This window comes from Falco rusticolus, chromosome 8 (genome assembly GCF_015220075.1).
Source record: "Falco rusticolus isolate bFalRus1 chromosome 8, bFalRus1.pri, whole genome shotgun sequence".
Lineage (NCBI taxonomy): Eukaryota > Metazoa > Chordata > Aves > Falconiformes > Falconidae > Falco > Falco rusticolus.
Genome location: NC_051194.1, coordinates 40468349 through 40484197, shown reverse-complemented (window position 1 = coordinate 40484197; position 15849 = coordinate 40468349). Strand labels below are relative to the sequence as shown.

The 15849-nt window shown below is 38.4% G+C and overlaps 1 protein-coding gene across 1 annotated transcript in view; it reads left to right on the top strand.

Annotated features, from left to right (window-relative positions):
• Positions 1–15849, top strand: part of PLA2R1 (phospholipase A2 receptor 1) — a 41419-nt gene that overhangs the window by 14902 nt on the left and 10668 nt on the right. Inside the window, exons 10-20 of the mRNA XM_037396673.1 lie at positions 3688–3800; positions 5800–5969; positions 7041–7243; positions 7534–7679; positions 8176–8260; positions 9257–9389; positions 9850–9885; positions 10423–10580; positions 13324–13388; positions 13797–13900; positions 15220–15362. Of these exons, the coding sequence (XP_037252570.1) occupies positions 3688–3800; positions 5800–5969; positions 7041–7243; positions 7534–7679; positions 8176–8260; positions 9257–9389; positions 9850–9885; positions 10423–10580; positions 13324–13388; positions 13797–13900; positions 15220–15362 (1356 nt within the window). The remainder of the gene's footprint in view (positions 1–3687; positions 3801–5799; positions 5970–7040; positions 7244–7533; positions 7680–8175; positions 8261–9256; positions 9390–9849; positions 9886–10422; positions 10581–13323; positions 13389–13796; positions 13901–15219; positions 15363–15849) is intronic.

The following is a 15849-nucleotide window of genomic DNA, read 5'->3' as shown; positions in this document are numbered from 1 at the left end:
CACTTGACAACACTTCAACTTCTGGTACCTCACCAGATCTAGAATCGAGATTGAGTCACTGTCACAGGTAGTTTGGTCTGCTCTGGCAAACTTCCTACTCAGCATAAATTTCTGCTTGTTGATGATGCTGAACTCTGATAGAGTCCCTTGGTTTCCATAGATCCTTGTCTTTCTAATGTGAAAAAAGTTACATTCATTTGATCAAAAGAAGTCAGTACTAAGCCTACTCAAAGCTACGTTTGATTTCAGACACTTTGTCTTGACAATGCACTTTCTTGTAACGTTCAATGTTTATGTCATTGCTAGTTACTAGCCTGATTTTCCAAGGCTAAGTCTTTATTTCACACAGACTTACCTTGTCCCCCCCATTTTTCTGTTGCTCACTTCCCTTAAATGTACAGAATATTTATTGGCATTTCTCACATTTGATCTTTTGCTTCGTTAACCTTGTACTGTCATTCTTGTTGGATTGCTAGTAGATGCTCAGGGAGCTTTGGCCTCAGGCGCAGTTGTTTGCTTTTCTAAAGCTCTATAGTCTTATGTGTTATTACTGAGCTTTCATCTCATGTTGATTTTGCGACTTGTGCATCAGATGAACTAGCCTTAAACATCTTCTGTGGTTCTGCTGACTGCAGTTTTTGCAGTATGTCCATATCAAGTTACCAGAAACCTGAGCTCTTTTTTTCCCCCTACACTTCTGTCATCCTAAGACATGAAAAGTGCTAAGCACTTTCTTCCCTTAACAGGTCAACTATTAGTTTTTCCTAGTCAGCAGGATATTACTGAGAATAAATATTTTATTGCAAAGGTCAGATTCTCTGGGCAGTTTCCCCCAACACTGAAATAAGAGTTTTAAACATTTTCTTTCAACCAGCTTTTGAAACAGGTTGTGGAGCTGTCAGCTGCTTGGTAATTGAGTTGGAGGTTTCTGTGTGCAGAACTGACTGTATTTGTGTTGGTGACTTTCTCTGGTCTTGTACACTTTAATTAGTGCATCAAAAGATAACAGTATAGTACTGAATCGAGCATTTGTCTGTACGGCTGTTGTAACAGGAGAGAATTGTACTTTTAAGAAGAGAATTACTACTAAGGCTACAAAACTGCTCAGAATAAGGGTCCATTCGGCCTCAGGTTCTGCCTTCCACAGGTGGCTCCAAGTGATGTTTGGGAAAGAGCAGGACAGGGCAAATACGAATAATGCTTCTGCCAGTTCTCCCTTGACTCCCAGCTGTTCAGGGGATTTCCTGAGCCTTTTAAGATTTGTGTATCTAACAGCCTTGGGTATCCCCTCTGAGTGCTTGTCCGGTTTCCCCTTGAACTCATGTGAACTCTGCATTCACAACATCACAGAGAAAAGATCTGTAAATCTACTACCCTTTGAATGAAAAAGTGCCGTCTTCTTTTCCTGTTGAACCTTTCTCCTGCTAGCTTAGCTTTGTTTGCCATCCCCAAGGTCTTGTGCTGAAGTGGTTGCCCACCGTCATGGCACTCACCATCCCATAGACCTGTGTTATACCCTTCCTAAGGCATCTCCTTTTTCCAGGCTGAAAGTCCCAGCCTGCTCAGTTACTGCTTATATGGAAGCAGCTCCATACATTTCATGTATGCTTCATGGCCTTGATGCTCTTTTCTAATATCCTTTTCTGAGACTGGGGATCAGAACTCCAAAAAATGGCAAAAAGTGGATTTAAAAGGACAGAGCAACCCTCTGTGTTCTTTCTGGTTTTACAATTCTTGAGGTTCAATTTGACTTATTGACTAAGGTGATGTTTCATGGAACTTAACCATCACAACCCCCAGATCTTGTTCCTGCATGGTGGGAGTGAATCAGCAGTCCCTCACTTCATACATGAAACGATCAGGGGGTGCAGGGGAGGGTCCCAGTGCATCATTTCATATTTATCTGTACAGAATGCCATCTGCCATTTTACTGACCAATTGCTCAGCCTTTTTAAGTTTGGAATTTTTCTATCTATTCTTCTCCTCAATGCAAGCATGCTGCCCTCTAGTTGCTCCACAATTTTTTTAAAATTTTTAAAGTAAAGATTAGTGTCAAATTCCCTCCAGTCTTTAGGCACCAAGAAAGCTATAGGAGGAAGGTTATGCAGTGCCATTTGCACCAGATTAAAAATTCTGAGAGGTCAGGATGATTGGTTGCCTCATCTGAACCAGTGCATTTATCACTCAAGATTTCCAGTTGAAGGAAACCAGACAATTGCTGTTTCTTACCTGCTTTCCCACAGAGGACTTTTTAGTCAGTGCTTATCCCTCTTCCAGCCCCCCACTCCCTGAGTTTAAGTGCACATCAAGGTGAAAGCAACATTGCTGTGCACCCCGCAGGGCTGCTGACAGCCGGTGGGTCCCTGCATACTGCAGAGCCTTCGGCATCTGCCAGCACGTTTTTCTCTTTTTCCCATGGGGAATCCGAGCTCGGTGGTACCAAGTTAGGGAAGAGCCTCAATGTGGTTGTTTATTTCTGTTTGCAAAGCCAGCGTCTGAGCAATGCGTATGTGTTGTTCAGGTGAAACCACAGAAAGCGATACTGCAGTTTGTTTTGCTTTTGTGCCACGTGAAGGGCTGTGTCCAGCCATCTTCCAAGCGCTGACGGATGAGGGATGGTAGTAGAAGGCAGCGGAGCTGGCAGCTACTCTGACAGCAAGCACACTCCTGACTAGAAGCTGAAATTTGCCTCCAGGTTCAGCAGGGCTGAAGGATGTGCATGTTTGCTTGCTGTCCTAAATAGGTCTGCAGCATCTTGCTGTGCGCTTTATTGTACCTGAGAATGGATAGCACAAAAGAAGCTTAGCCGTTTCCTCTTTTTTCTCCTTTTTCTGTTAACATCATCATCCAGTGGTGTTTGATGGTGTCCATCTGGGTGCTGCGCTTGCTTCCCGTTGTGCTCCCTTGCAAAGAGCACCTCCCTCACGGAAGAGGCAAAGCGAGATCGGCCGGTTTTCCTATCTGCGTGTGGCTTCAAGGCAGATTGGGCAGAGATGGTTTATTATCTCTTTTTTCACTTGGTTATTTAAAACATTCAAGCAGGAAGACCAGGCAGGTACCCTGCGAGAACTCATGCCAGTCCTGGTAGCATCTTCTGGGCCCAGAGATGAATTATAAGAAATAAAAGATCGATAGTAAAATACTAGTAAGAAATGAGGCGAGCTGACCACTAACTCAGTGTTCTGGCTCATCTGATAAACCTTGAAAATGGGTTATTTTAATTCTGCATTATTAGAGTAGGATGATCGTTAATTTAAATCTTTTTTTTTTTATTTGGAAGTTCTGATTGAAAATGAGAAAGGGAGCTGAGAAAAGGTAAATAACTCGAGTGCATTGCTGCATGAAAGGCCAGCAATTTCTGGAATAAATATTGCTGTTTACAGTTGAAGACAAAGGGCAGCTGTAAGCCTTTTTCATAACAACTTAACTGAATCTGGTATGGCAGCGTTTACCCTGCCATGATTACCGCGTGTGCATGTGTGTGTTAAGCTAGTTTTTGCACAATTTAAGGATTTAAACTTTAAACTTTTGTTAAATTTACCCATGTCTTCAGTGTCCTTGAGGGTAGAAAGGAAAAGGGCTATAGTGGTGTCAGTGGTGATCAGACAGAAAGTACAAAAGGACATCAAGATTTTAACAACTGTATTATAATTAATAATCTATAAAATAACATTCATTTCTTTTAAGGGATGGGAAAGACATGGTGGATATTGTTACAAAATCGACAGTAGCCTTCGAAGTTTTGAACATGCTTCCAGTGGTTATTTCTGCCCATCTGCACTTGTATCAGTAACAAACAGGTAGTTAATCCCATTAGACAGCGTGAAGGTACCTCTAACAAGAGCTATTCTAACTTTATAAAGTGTTGCATGGCAAAAGATATTACTGTTATGAAATAATTCTTATGTGACAGGCAAGCATAATTACTAACATTGGCTAAAACCAAAGGAGCGCTTTGCTTTATTTTCTAATTGAAAATAAATTTAGTGAAAACCAATTGACAGGCTAATAAACACTTGTAGCAGTCTGCACGTGTGAGCATGTAGGAATCTAAACAAAATGCTTTCTACAGAGGTATGTAACATCTTTATGAAACTTTATTAGTGTACTTGGAAACTATACTGAAAAATGAGAATATATTTAATTTTTAAAAATACATCAAATTTTAATCAAAATCAAATAACATTTTATAAATGTTTACGTATGCATTTTACGTGAGTTTGCAGCAAATAAGGAGGGAGGGTGAATGTTTGAAAGCATCTGAGGTCTGTCTTCCCTTGCTTCATTCCTATTTACCTCTATTCCAGCTTCAGCACAGGCTTTCTCATCTGCAGATGTCCACATTCTTGGGTTTGCTCTGTTCTCTTCGTGATTTACCCTGTATGTTGGATTCCCGTTAAAGTTCATGACATACTGGTAGACACATCACATACATACTTTTAACTTCCATGTATTTATTGTAAAAAAACCAAACCTGTAAGGCTGAAATCCCCCCTCACTTTAGGATGGGGGAAAGAACTGTAACCACCAGGAATCAGATGAATGATAGCTAGAAATTTTAGGAAAACGCAGGCTACCCCACATAAGGATTTACATTGATGGGAATTGGCCCACCAGGTGGTTTCAGGATTGTGCGCCATGCATACAGCACTGTACTGCAGCGCGACAGTAATCCTTAATGGGGAGGTTAAAGGACAAATTCTCACAACCAAGCATTTGCAGCTCTCTGGAAGCACATCTTCTGTCTTTTTCTGCTTCTTTCTTTTTATTTGATTTTTTTCTGGGCGTAGCCATCACTGTTTATTATGTTAGTTCCTGATGTTGGAGTGGCAAAGGAAGCTCGTTGTTAGTTCACCCCACCCCACCCCCCAGTTACAGCTGAGGTTTGTTGTTCTGGTATGAGACATGCAAAAACTTTTCAGTGTGTTGATCCTGAAATACTCATTTAGAAGTAGGTTGTAAAGGAAGGAGAATTGATATCAAAAGGGAACATGCAGAGGAAATGAAAATTAAATGGAAGTTCTCAGTCACTCTCAGTGTTACAGAAACATTCAGGTTTTTTACATTAATGTCATCCTTATGGTATTTAGCTGTTCTTTTCACCATGTATGAAACCAAGAAGTCATGTAAATCTTTATCAAACTGGGAATTTACTTTGCTGTCTGTATTTGCATAAGAAGCTGATTAAACGTGCTCATAAACTGAAGCATTTTTGTGTAATGCTATACCAATTATATCTGAGTAAATTACATTTAAGTGACAAATGGATTACTGTATGCAACAATTATTACTTGCAAAAAGGTGTAAATCTCTCACGTAACTTTAATGAAAAAATTAAAGAAGGAAAAAGTGATTCCTTCTGTAGTCAGATCAGCTATGCTTTGAAATCTTCAGCTCTGGTTTCTCAGTGCTGGTTTGTGTGTCCGTTCTGTGCAGAGCTTTTTCTTTTCTTTCTCTGTAGCTTTTTCAGACTCTGCTCTCTTTTCTCTTTTTCTACGAGGAGTTTCTTATTTTTGTTTGTGCATCATTAATATATTCTGTATTTAAATCTTGTAGTTCAAGCATTGAGCTTATACGAACTTAATCTACAGTTTCTTTTATGTGCCCAAATGCTGAAAAAAGTTTGTGCTACAGACTTGTGCCTGAAGTTCCCCAGAGCATTCTGTAAAGAAGATTAAGTACCTGTTATATATTTTTCTCTTCTCACACAATTGAAATCTTTTCATGAGAGCTATTCACTGAAATACTGATTGATCTATTTTATTCTAATAAACCTTTTGTCTTGGTCATTTTTTTAAGGTTTGAACAAGCTTTTATCAACAGCATGATCTGTAACATGGTAAAATCTGAGAGAACTTACTTTTGGATAGGATTGCAAGACCTTAACAACACAGGAGAATACTTTTGGATAAGTACAACGGGAAGGAATCTCTCCGTGAGCTACACAAACTGGAACAAGTACCAGCCACGTGAGTAGCACGCCAACAAATAAAGAAATGGCTTGGAGAGGGGTTGCGCGCCCTCCTCCCCCTGCCACCACCCAGCCCTTTCCTCCCTGCCTGGTCAAGGGAGCAGAGAGAGAAGCTCACATTTTCTGTCGGCTCTGTAGCACCATGGATTGAGTCAGATGAGCTGGCAGTCGTGGAGAATCCGGAGCTTCCTGCCCTGCTTTCCCCCCGGGGCGCTGCTATCAGGGGGTCCCCAGCTGTGGCAGGATGCTGGGCATCCCTCTTCCCATCCTCCAGTCTGGCAGGGGGAATTAACAGCCGTGTTCTCCTTGCAGGCACAGCTAATCCCTGAATTATTTTATTTTTTTTTTCCTGAGAGATGTAATTTTTTTACATCTATGTAAAATTTTGTACATTTTCATTCATTTCTTTATGGCCTTTTCAAGGAGGCCATCGGGGCTTCCTGAGACTCCCAGCAAAAGGTCCGAGGGAAGTAATGAATTTTTTATTCAGTAACAGTCACAGTTTGGAATTTGCGTTTTATATGAAAAAAAGAGGGCAGAGATTGCCTTCGATACATTTCTGTCAGAAAGAATACTGTGTGGAAGTTTCTTCTTCCCCTTTAGTTTGCCAACACTTGGTTTGCTTGTTTGATTTTGCTTGTTTTATAGAAATCCAGAGGAAAACATTCCAAGGAAACAAAAAATGGAAAAATGAAATAGCTGTTCAACCTTTGAAACCTAAACTTTTCAGCAGTACCTGAGAATAGACACATAGTAATAAAGACACTCCACTAATTGCTTCTCAGTTTTGGATTCTTTACATTTCTTGCTTTAGTACTGCAGTTTGCAAAAGAACTATTTAAAAATGCATTTAATCTCCTGTGTTTTGTGAGAGGAACCTTTCATCATGGTTTGTTTTACAAGCTCGAGTCAGTCTTCTAAACTGGTTGCTGTCCAAAGAATTTGCCACTTTTAAGTTCATCAGGGTTTTATCCAGAACCTGATGCCAATAAAACAGTCACTTCACAAAAAAAAAATCACAAAATCCAAATGCTTCATTTGGATACTCAGCACCTATTCCCATGTCTAGGTCATTCTGGGGGATGTGTGGCTATGCGAGGGCAGCACCCCATTGGTTACTGGGAGGTGAAAAGCTGTAAGAACTTCAAAGCAATGTCATTGTGCAAGCAAAAAATCAATTCTTATGAAGAACCTGAACTTACTTTTCAAAAACATTTGAGTTCCTGCTATTTTGGATGGGAGTCAGAGGCTAATCTGCTCAACTGTTACAAGGTATGTTGCAAACTTGCTTTGAATTTTTCTGATTCTACATCAGCTTAGGGATCCGCGGTTCCTAAAATATTTTTGATAAAGCATTATTTCTTTCACTCAACAAACAAAAATTGTTACCATCCTTCTCTGCATTTTAAAATGAGTGAAAACCATGAGAATCAGAACTATACTTGGAATATACATGGCTTTACTGTAGGAAAGACTGCAAATAATGATTGATTTTTGTGGGTTTCTGAAACAACTACTCTCCAAAATCAACTATATTTATGACAGTGTTTATTTTATTGCAGATATTTCACAATGAAAAAGTTCTGATGAGAAGAACATGGGATGAAGCAGAAGCGTTATGCCAAGATTTTGGAGCACATCTTGCTAGTTTTAGCCATATCTATGAAGAGACATTTTTAAACAATTTATTATATACAATTTTTGATAGGTAAGTATATTTTCTAACACCAACAAGATTTATCTTAATCATACTAATATGTAAAAATAATCTACAATTTAGGCTCTTCCATCCTCTTTACTAGAGGCTGAAGAAGTCTCTAACATGAACTTAGAAATGTGTGACAAGAAATGTATTAGCAACACTGTAATGTGATTCTTTTTGAAGATGATCTTTGTAGTAGGTGTCAAGCAATTGTTAATGTCAAGGTGATATTCTTGTGAGTTAACATTCCCTGTTGAAATGGAGGTTCGGCAATTTTAATTCTATTTTAAATGTTTTCATCTTTAAAAATATAGTGTAACATTTCAGTAGGAAAACCAGAGTTTAATTCAAGGATACTAAAAAGTTAAGAAATTTATTAGAGAATGATAAGTGGAATCCAAGAAGAAATAAATATGGGGATTTGCACTATTTAAAAAGCAATTTCTGAAATAGCTAAGAAAGGAATTACTGAGAAATGTTATTTTCTTTGTTTCCATCATAGGACAGAAGAAAGACAGTTCTGGATTGGATTTAATAAAAAAAACCCACTTTCTGGGGGGACATGGCAGTGGTCTGACAGAACACCTGTAAGTATCTGTATAATACCTATTTCGGTAACCTTTCAAGTCATATCTGAGCATAAGTTCACAAATACAAGCCTTGTGAGCAAACGTTGGCCAGCAAGGCTGTTCAGTTTTCGTGTCCATATACTCACTTAAAGTAATTGTTACAACAGGTTTAATAGTACACTACTATTAAAATAGAAGCCTGTGCAAAAGGGCTGTGCAACAGCAAAAGGAAAATTTTGCAAATGTGTTCTTTCCTGCAGATCACATTGTGTTTAGCCCAGGGTGAGGAATATGCAGAATGAACGCGCATATATAGATATATATATATATGTATGTATGTGTGTGTGTATGTATATGGATCTACACACACATATTTACATATATACACATGCACACACACTGGAAAGCTTTAGAGCTGTGCTTAAATGTTGTGGGTTTTGTTCTATGACTATGCAAGGTTCATGCTTGCATTCTGAGCTATGTGTTTTCTTTTTTAATACCGCTTTTGATTTTGCATACTTGAAGATCTTGGTGCCACATGGCACCCCAATGGTTAGTACCTGCGTTATAAACACTGAACAACTGAAGAAGGGTCAGTTTTTAAATTGTAACTGGTTTTCAGCCTTAACAGTGCCAGCTCTGCCATTGCTACTTAAGCCATTTCAGAATGTGAGTGCAAAGTTCAATTCTGCGACATGTTGAACCAAAACAAAGGCTGGTAGATGTGGGCAACTGCTGCTAATCGCATAAAAAAATTGTTAGGTTTCATGGGTATTCAATTATTTTACAAAGAAGGAGTGTGATATAAGATGAGAAAGTTGAACAGAACATTAGGAGAATGTGATTATGGACTCTATTTTTTGGATTTTCCCACCATAATTTAGGTGTTCCTGTAGTTGTTGCTTACAATGTTCTTACCGTACACCTCCAAATCCTTCCTTTTTCTCCATAATGATATTTTGAAATGCTTCATCTTGCATTGCTAGTGAAAGATAACAAATGTGCTGTTTTCAGGTTGTATCTTCATTTTTGGAGAGCAAATACATTGAAGATGGCTCAAGAAACTGTGGTGTGTTCAAAGTAAATCGAACAGTCTTTCCAGCACACTGCAATGAAAAGCGTGAATGGATATGCAAAATACCAAAAGGTGAAATGTTAATTAACGTACATTCTCTATTGTACCTGTTACTTGCAAATCAGGAGAGACAAGGAAAAAAAGTATCTAAAAGCCTGCTTTCTAGCCACACCTGGGATTCTCCTCACTGGTCTTGTGCATGAAATCATGGCAAAGCTGTGTGTGGCCTTTGGGCCAGTTGTTGGCCAGTTAACAGGTCTAATCTGTGCAGTCAGATTAAAAATGGATAGCAATGGTTAGCAGCTAGTTAGCAGGAGTTAATAAAAATTCTTATTTATAAAGGTTACAAAAAAAGTTGTTTAGTAAGTGTGCCAATTATATTATCACGTTTACTTTTTGTCCCTGAATGAGAATAGCAGTTTTCATCATGATTTTGATTAAATGCTTACTGTGTGGAGAAAGCAATTTCAGTGAAATCTCTCTTTTCATTCTTAATCAGTAATTTTTTAATTTATTGACATATTTTTTTCAGGTGTTAAACCAAAGAATCCGTCTTGGTACATAGCTGGTATGGAAACATTTTCTTTTTTTACATCTTGAAACATAACTTGAAAATACAATTTAAGCCGTTGTTCAAAATAAAATAACTAAAATGCTCAAGTTGCATTAAGGAACTCTGTAGGAACCTGTTGCTACAGATCAAAATCTGCCACTTTTGTTTAGGAACACTGCAACATCAGATACTACTTTGGTTAGGTAAAGGCATGTTGGCTGTAATAAGCACAGAACTTTAATAACCTCTCTATCACATTTAAACTGCCTTTTTGCAAAGGCTGGGCAACTCTCTTAATTTATCTTAATTGCTTAATTTATCTCTTAATTTATCTTAATTGCTGTAATATCACAGGATAGCGATTAAAAAAAAACCACCTCAGTGCATCTTATTTTTCTCATAAATGGATATGTTAAATATGGTTCTGCTGTTAGTTGTGGTGTATTTGTTCTCTGACATGTGGCAGAAGGTGGGCTGTGGGGGTCACAAAGAATGAGACTTGAAATGCGTTTTTACCCCTGCACGCCACTGACCCTTTTGCTCATTTTCTAGAACTGCCATGGTCGTATTATCAAGGAGCAGAATATCTTTTCCATGTCAGCCCTACGGACTGGGAAACCTATGAGTTTGTCTGTGGCTGGCTTCGCAGTGGAATGGCAACGATCAATTCTTCTGGTGAACAAGCCTTTATTCAAAATAAAATTAAGAAGGTAACAGAAACAACTCCTTTGAAAAAATAAACCCTCAGGGAGTAACTGCCTATTTTCTGCTGCATCTTTTGGAATGTCTGGCTGCCTGCTGCTCCAGGTAGAATCCGAAAGACGTTTTACTTCAGAAATAATTCTCTGGCTGTCTCCATTTCCCACATCCCTCCCTGAAGCCCTATTTAGCTGAAGTCAGTAACGTTTCAGAATCTGCAGAATCATCTCTGCTAATGAGCAGGTCGATCGGTCTGCCTCAAAAGGCCTGAGAGCAGCAAAAACCAGCTTCCTATCCCAAAGTTATGAAAGTAGTTAGGAGTAAAGAGAAAGGTTTGTTTCGTATCTGGTGTACATCCTCTGTTTCTTCGTCTTCCACCACCCCTTGATGACCAAGGGGACCTGCTGTGGTTCCTCAGGTGTTCACACAGTGAACATCTGCATCCACCAGGATGTCTCTTGATCCCACACAGGTCCACAGTTATGCTCTGGGAACATTCAGTAACTTGCAGCTGGTCATCAGGTAGCGATACCCAGGGACATTTCTGTGGGTATATGAGCATGATGTAGGCAGTAAGTCCAGATGTTTCAAATGTTCTTCATGGTTTAAATCTTCAACATGATGATTTGAAAAGTTACTTTTGGGCAGAGCTGGCTAATAATGAAGAATTTCTCTGCACCTCAATTAAATCTAGAACTCTAAACCACAGAGGTGGGTGCTTATGACTGTGGATGATCGATTGCCTTTTCCTCTGTGATGCCAGCTTGTGCAACATTCCCATGCATCCACACATTTGTACGATGTCCCCTGAATTAAACCACTTTGTCACTATGGATATTTATATGGGGAAAAAGACATCTGCCTCTAAATTCCCTCCTCTGGATGAAAGCAGAATTTCTGTAGAACCACTCTGATGTAACAAACAGCTTTGAAACTGAGAAATAGCTGCAAGGAGCAGATGAATTATCAAGAAAATTGTCTGTTTTCTTTTAGGTGTTCTCAGTAAAAGCAAAACAAGGAAAATAAATTTTTAAAAAAACCAAACCATACCTGAATAAAAATAGTCTGTATACCTTACCAAGGGCAAAATTCTATGGCTGTAATGTAAAGAGATGTCATAGTGTAATCTTTAAAAGAACCACTTGTTCTGGGTAGGAAAGCTCTTGACCCACACTTAGTTTTGCTTGCACTGTGTACAGCCTTCTCAGCTTTTAAGCTCTAATACAAAGCATAAGTAAAATTGTGTTGTATTAAGATGGGGTTTTTATGTTTCCAAGGAATTATGTGTTATTTTTATCTGCTATTTAAGTAATTTTGTATTAAAAAATGATGAACCGGATTTAAACCAAACAGTTCATGGCAGAAATAGCTTATAATGAAAGAGCAGCATAACTGGCTAGGCTGTCTTCTTCCACATCTACCACAGATTGTGATGTGATGTAGTTACTGCCTTTAGCAAACAATGAATGTTTATGACTTAAAAAATTATATAAAAGATGTGTTTTTCCAACTTTAAGCCAGTTAAAATGGCTCATCAGAATGCTCTTTAAAATCATGTTTACTTACAGGAGATCTTTTAAAAGCGGATTTATTGTTAAAATTAGTGGGGGTGATGGCAGCGTGTGAGCATTCTGCCATGGAAAAGCCAAGGTCAGCCCCTTGGCACTGGAAATCACCTTAACTTCCTTGAGGTGTTGTCTCAGAATATAAGATCTGCAGCTATTTTGAAGCCTGCTGCCTTTGGCTAAGCTCTCCCAGTATGGCCAGGTGTGTCCCTAAGTAATTCTAACTGGTTTCCTGTGGAAGCAGGAGCAAGGATGGCAATCACTATAATAACACTCAGCAGTCCAAATAGACTTTGCATGTGTCATTAGATAATGTGGTCAAACTTTCTTAGCGTGGAATTTGAAATCACATTTTGCACTGTTTCTTTAAAAATTGTATGTGTAGGCTGAGTGCTGCGATTAGAAAACTAAACTCAGGGGCCAGGCCATACCACATCAGACTCTTCCCGAGTCTCTTCTTGGTCAGAACTGTCTATTTTCTTCATTTGACATATAAGCTGTAAGCTGGTGAGACCCTAACTGTAACTCCAAACACAGTGTGGCTGCCACAACACAGGCTGCACTTGGTTTTTTCTGGTAAAAAATAAGTGCTTCTCAGTGACAGGGTGGCTTTTCTAGTGTCCTCCGTGTTCAGAACTTTTTTTGGTTTTGTTGGCTCTTTCCCAAAGACCTCTAAACTATGACTATTGAGTGGCTAACCCTGAAAGTGAAGCCCACTCATAGTTTAAGGCAGAATCAAGTCAGCACAGCAATAAGAAGTGACTGAATTACATTATTTCTGAGACTTTTCCATAATGCTTTGCCTTTTAGGAGTGGAGGTCTAGACCCTTCCATGAGAACAGCAATCAGTCTGGAAAGCATCTCTAAAATTCTCTTGTATGAGCTATACAAAGTCAGTAAATGTTGATAGAATAAGTTTTGGAAACATTAAAGATTGTAAATTCCTAGTTTACAGAAGTTAACATCAGCAATCCGATGGAAACTGGGGGATAAATTAGGCTCTACTTCCGCGAATAATCTTACTGAAGTGACATGAGTTAACATGGGCAGGATTTAGCAACTCTTCTTCCCATTGGAACCCAGTGGAGATGGTATTTGCCTGAATAGAGTCTGACTTTAAGAGTTTGTTAACGCTTTGATAGGAGGGTGACAACAGCTAAACATATGGCAAAACATATTTTTTTTATAGCTATCGAGTAGTGATGTTCACTGGTGGATTGGATTGCACGCAGAAAACCTCAGTGATGAATTTCGGTAAGAGTACCTACGCTTCAGCTGCTGTGAGTTGTGCTTGGCATGCCCTGTTTACAGGCTGCCGTTGAGTCTGATGGACTAAAAGTTTGATGACTGAGTGGGATATTCAAGAGACAACTTCAGTTCTCATGTAAATATAATTCAGAATATATTACCCTTAATCTACCTCCACGTTACAGTATTTCTTCTGAAAGGGTTATAAAAGATACAAGCCAAAGACATGAATATCAACCTTGTAGTTGGTTATCTGGTTTTTTTTTAACACTTGGTTATATATTATATATATATATATAAATATAAAATAAAGGTTACATTTTAGCTTGTATCTCCTTACAAATGCTTTTAATGGAGGGTGTATTTTTGGGTAAGGATAGAAAAAAAGTGTAACTACACACTTAACATTAACAGCTGGAGAGATGAATCACCAGTAAAATACCAGAACTGGAATGAAGGATGGGAACGAGATCTGCAGAAACCAGGGAGAAGATGTGGCTTCATTTCATCACAAACAGGTTTATTTTATATTTCTTTTTGCTGCAGGAGTTGTGACTTGATTCTGTTGTTGGCCAAAGAGGTTATTTTTTTTAATTGCTCTCAATAAATGCAATCCATATTAAAGTAATGTTCCAGGGTTATAATTTGCATAGCTGCTTTTATAGTGAAGAAAATAATAGTGAAATATTATTAATATGCTTAGAGACTAGGTTGTAGGATTTAAAAGTATATTAATAGTTCCAGTTCTCTAATGTCAGAATACAAAAATTCCAGTGATACTTATAGTTTAGTTTTCCTTAAGAATCTGTTAAGTGGCACAGCAAAAATGTTAATATATTGCTAGTTTTTACAGTCAGTTTTCTCATAACCAAATGAGCCAGATGGAATGAGCAACATTTTTTCCTATATTTATAAACTGTTCTGTCAGCACACAACTTTAAATACTGAGGTTTCTAACTTACTTTTGATCCCATAGCCAATCTGCTGAGGGATTTTGGGGTACCATGGTTTTGGTGCTAGCCTTTACATCATCACATAGCTCTATATTTTACTACAGTAATACAAAAACAATTTACAGTGCTGGTGGTTCCAGTGATTTCTGTCATCTTACAGTCTCTGTTTTCTGAAGAGGTGCAATTCATATGATGAAGTGAACATATCAGGTTCCATGGAAAAAGTCCATGGATCAAAATATCCAGCTTTGTATTTGTGAGAAGTAACCCAGCTGCACTCTTGTAATCTCAGCCTCAAAAGCCAAAACTGAAAAAATGTAAAACCTTCTAGTTTTCCCCACATGTACTCTTCGGATTTCGATTCACAATGTTCGAATGCTTAAGTTTGACATTGCATTACTGTAGTTAGTATCGGACAAAAGGAAGAGATGCCTGGCCTCCCCTCAGCTGGCCAGCAGATGGGAGCTGGTCAACAGCTTGATGAGTGCACTGAAAAATGTATTTTCCTCCTAAGCAGGTCAGCATTTTAGGTCAGTACCTGGATCTTGCCAAAAATTTTCAATGTAAGGAAGTCAAACTATTTTATCTGGAAGGCATCACTTCTTTAACTTTCCTTTTTTTTTTTTTTTTTTTATAACATATTTTTTTAAATACATGATCATGTAGACATATGTTATGTGACTCAGTTTGGAGGACTTGGTTTAACTTAATAAAATCAAACTGGGAATAAAAGTATGAGCCCCAGGAGCCATCAAATTCACTGAATGCAGTATGTCCAAATGTATTTCGTGTAGAATCTCGTCTCAACCAGTATAGCTAGCTAAGAAAAAAACCCTTTCCACTTCTGAAGCCTATATTGAGCTATGATTTTTCTTTTTACACAGGACTCTGGGGTGATGAAAACTGTACTGTCTCTCTTCCCTGTATTTGTAAACGTAAAATTGCATGGAAAATAGAGAAAGAGATTCCAAAAGACCAGAACCAACAAGGAATATGTCCCAAAGGCTGGTTGCACTTTGGATTCAAAGTAAAACATTTTTTTCTGCTGTTTGATTATTCAAAATGCTTTCCACATTTATGACAGAAATTGAACTTCTTAAGGATTTTTCAATATTTGAAGATTTTCTTCCTTTTTGAAGGCGGAGCCATTAGGTTGCTGACTACTGACACAGTGATACAAAGGCTTATGGCTATGAAGTAGCTTTGCACACAGAAGTTGTCCTAATAAGGTGTCAAATATTTTGTTTGGCTCAAGGAAGAAAATACTCATATATGCAAAAGCTATCTAAGTGGATTTGTGCATTTGCTGTAAAAAGCCTGCTCCATCCTCTCTTTTCCACTTAGGACAATTTCAAGAGTCTTTTATGGTCTCAAAACAGTCTCTGGGCCCTTGTTGCACTAAGTGGATACCTAACCGCTGCCGTTCTCTGAAAGAAGCTGTTTCAGATAGGATTCATCAAAGATAATCACAAACCAAAATCTATTTGCAGTTGAAGGTCAAAAGGCAATTATTT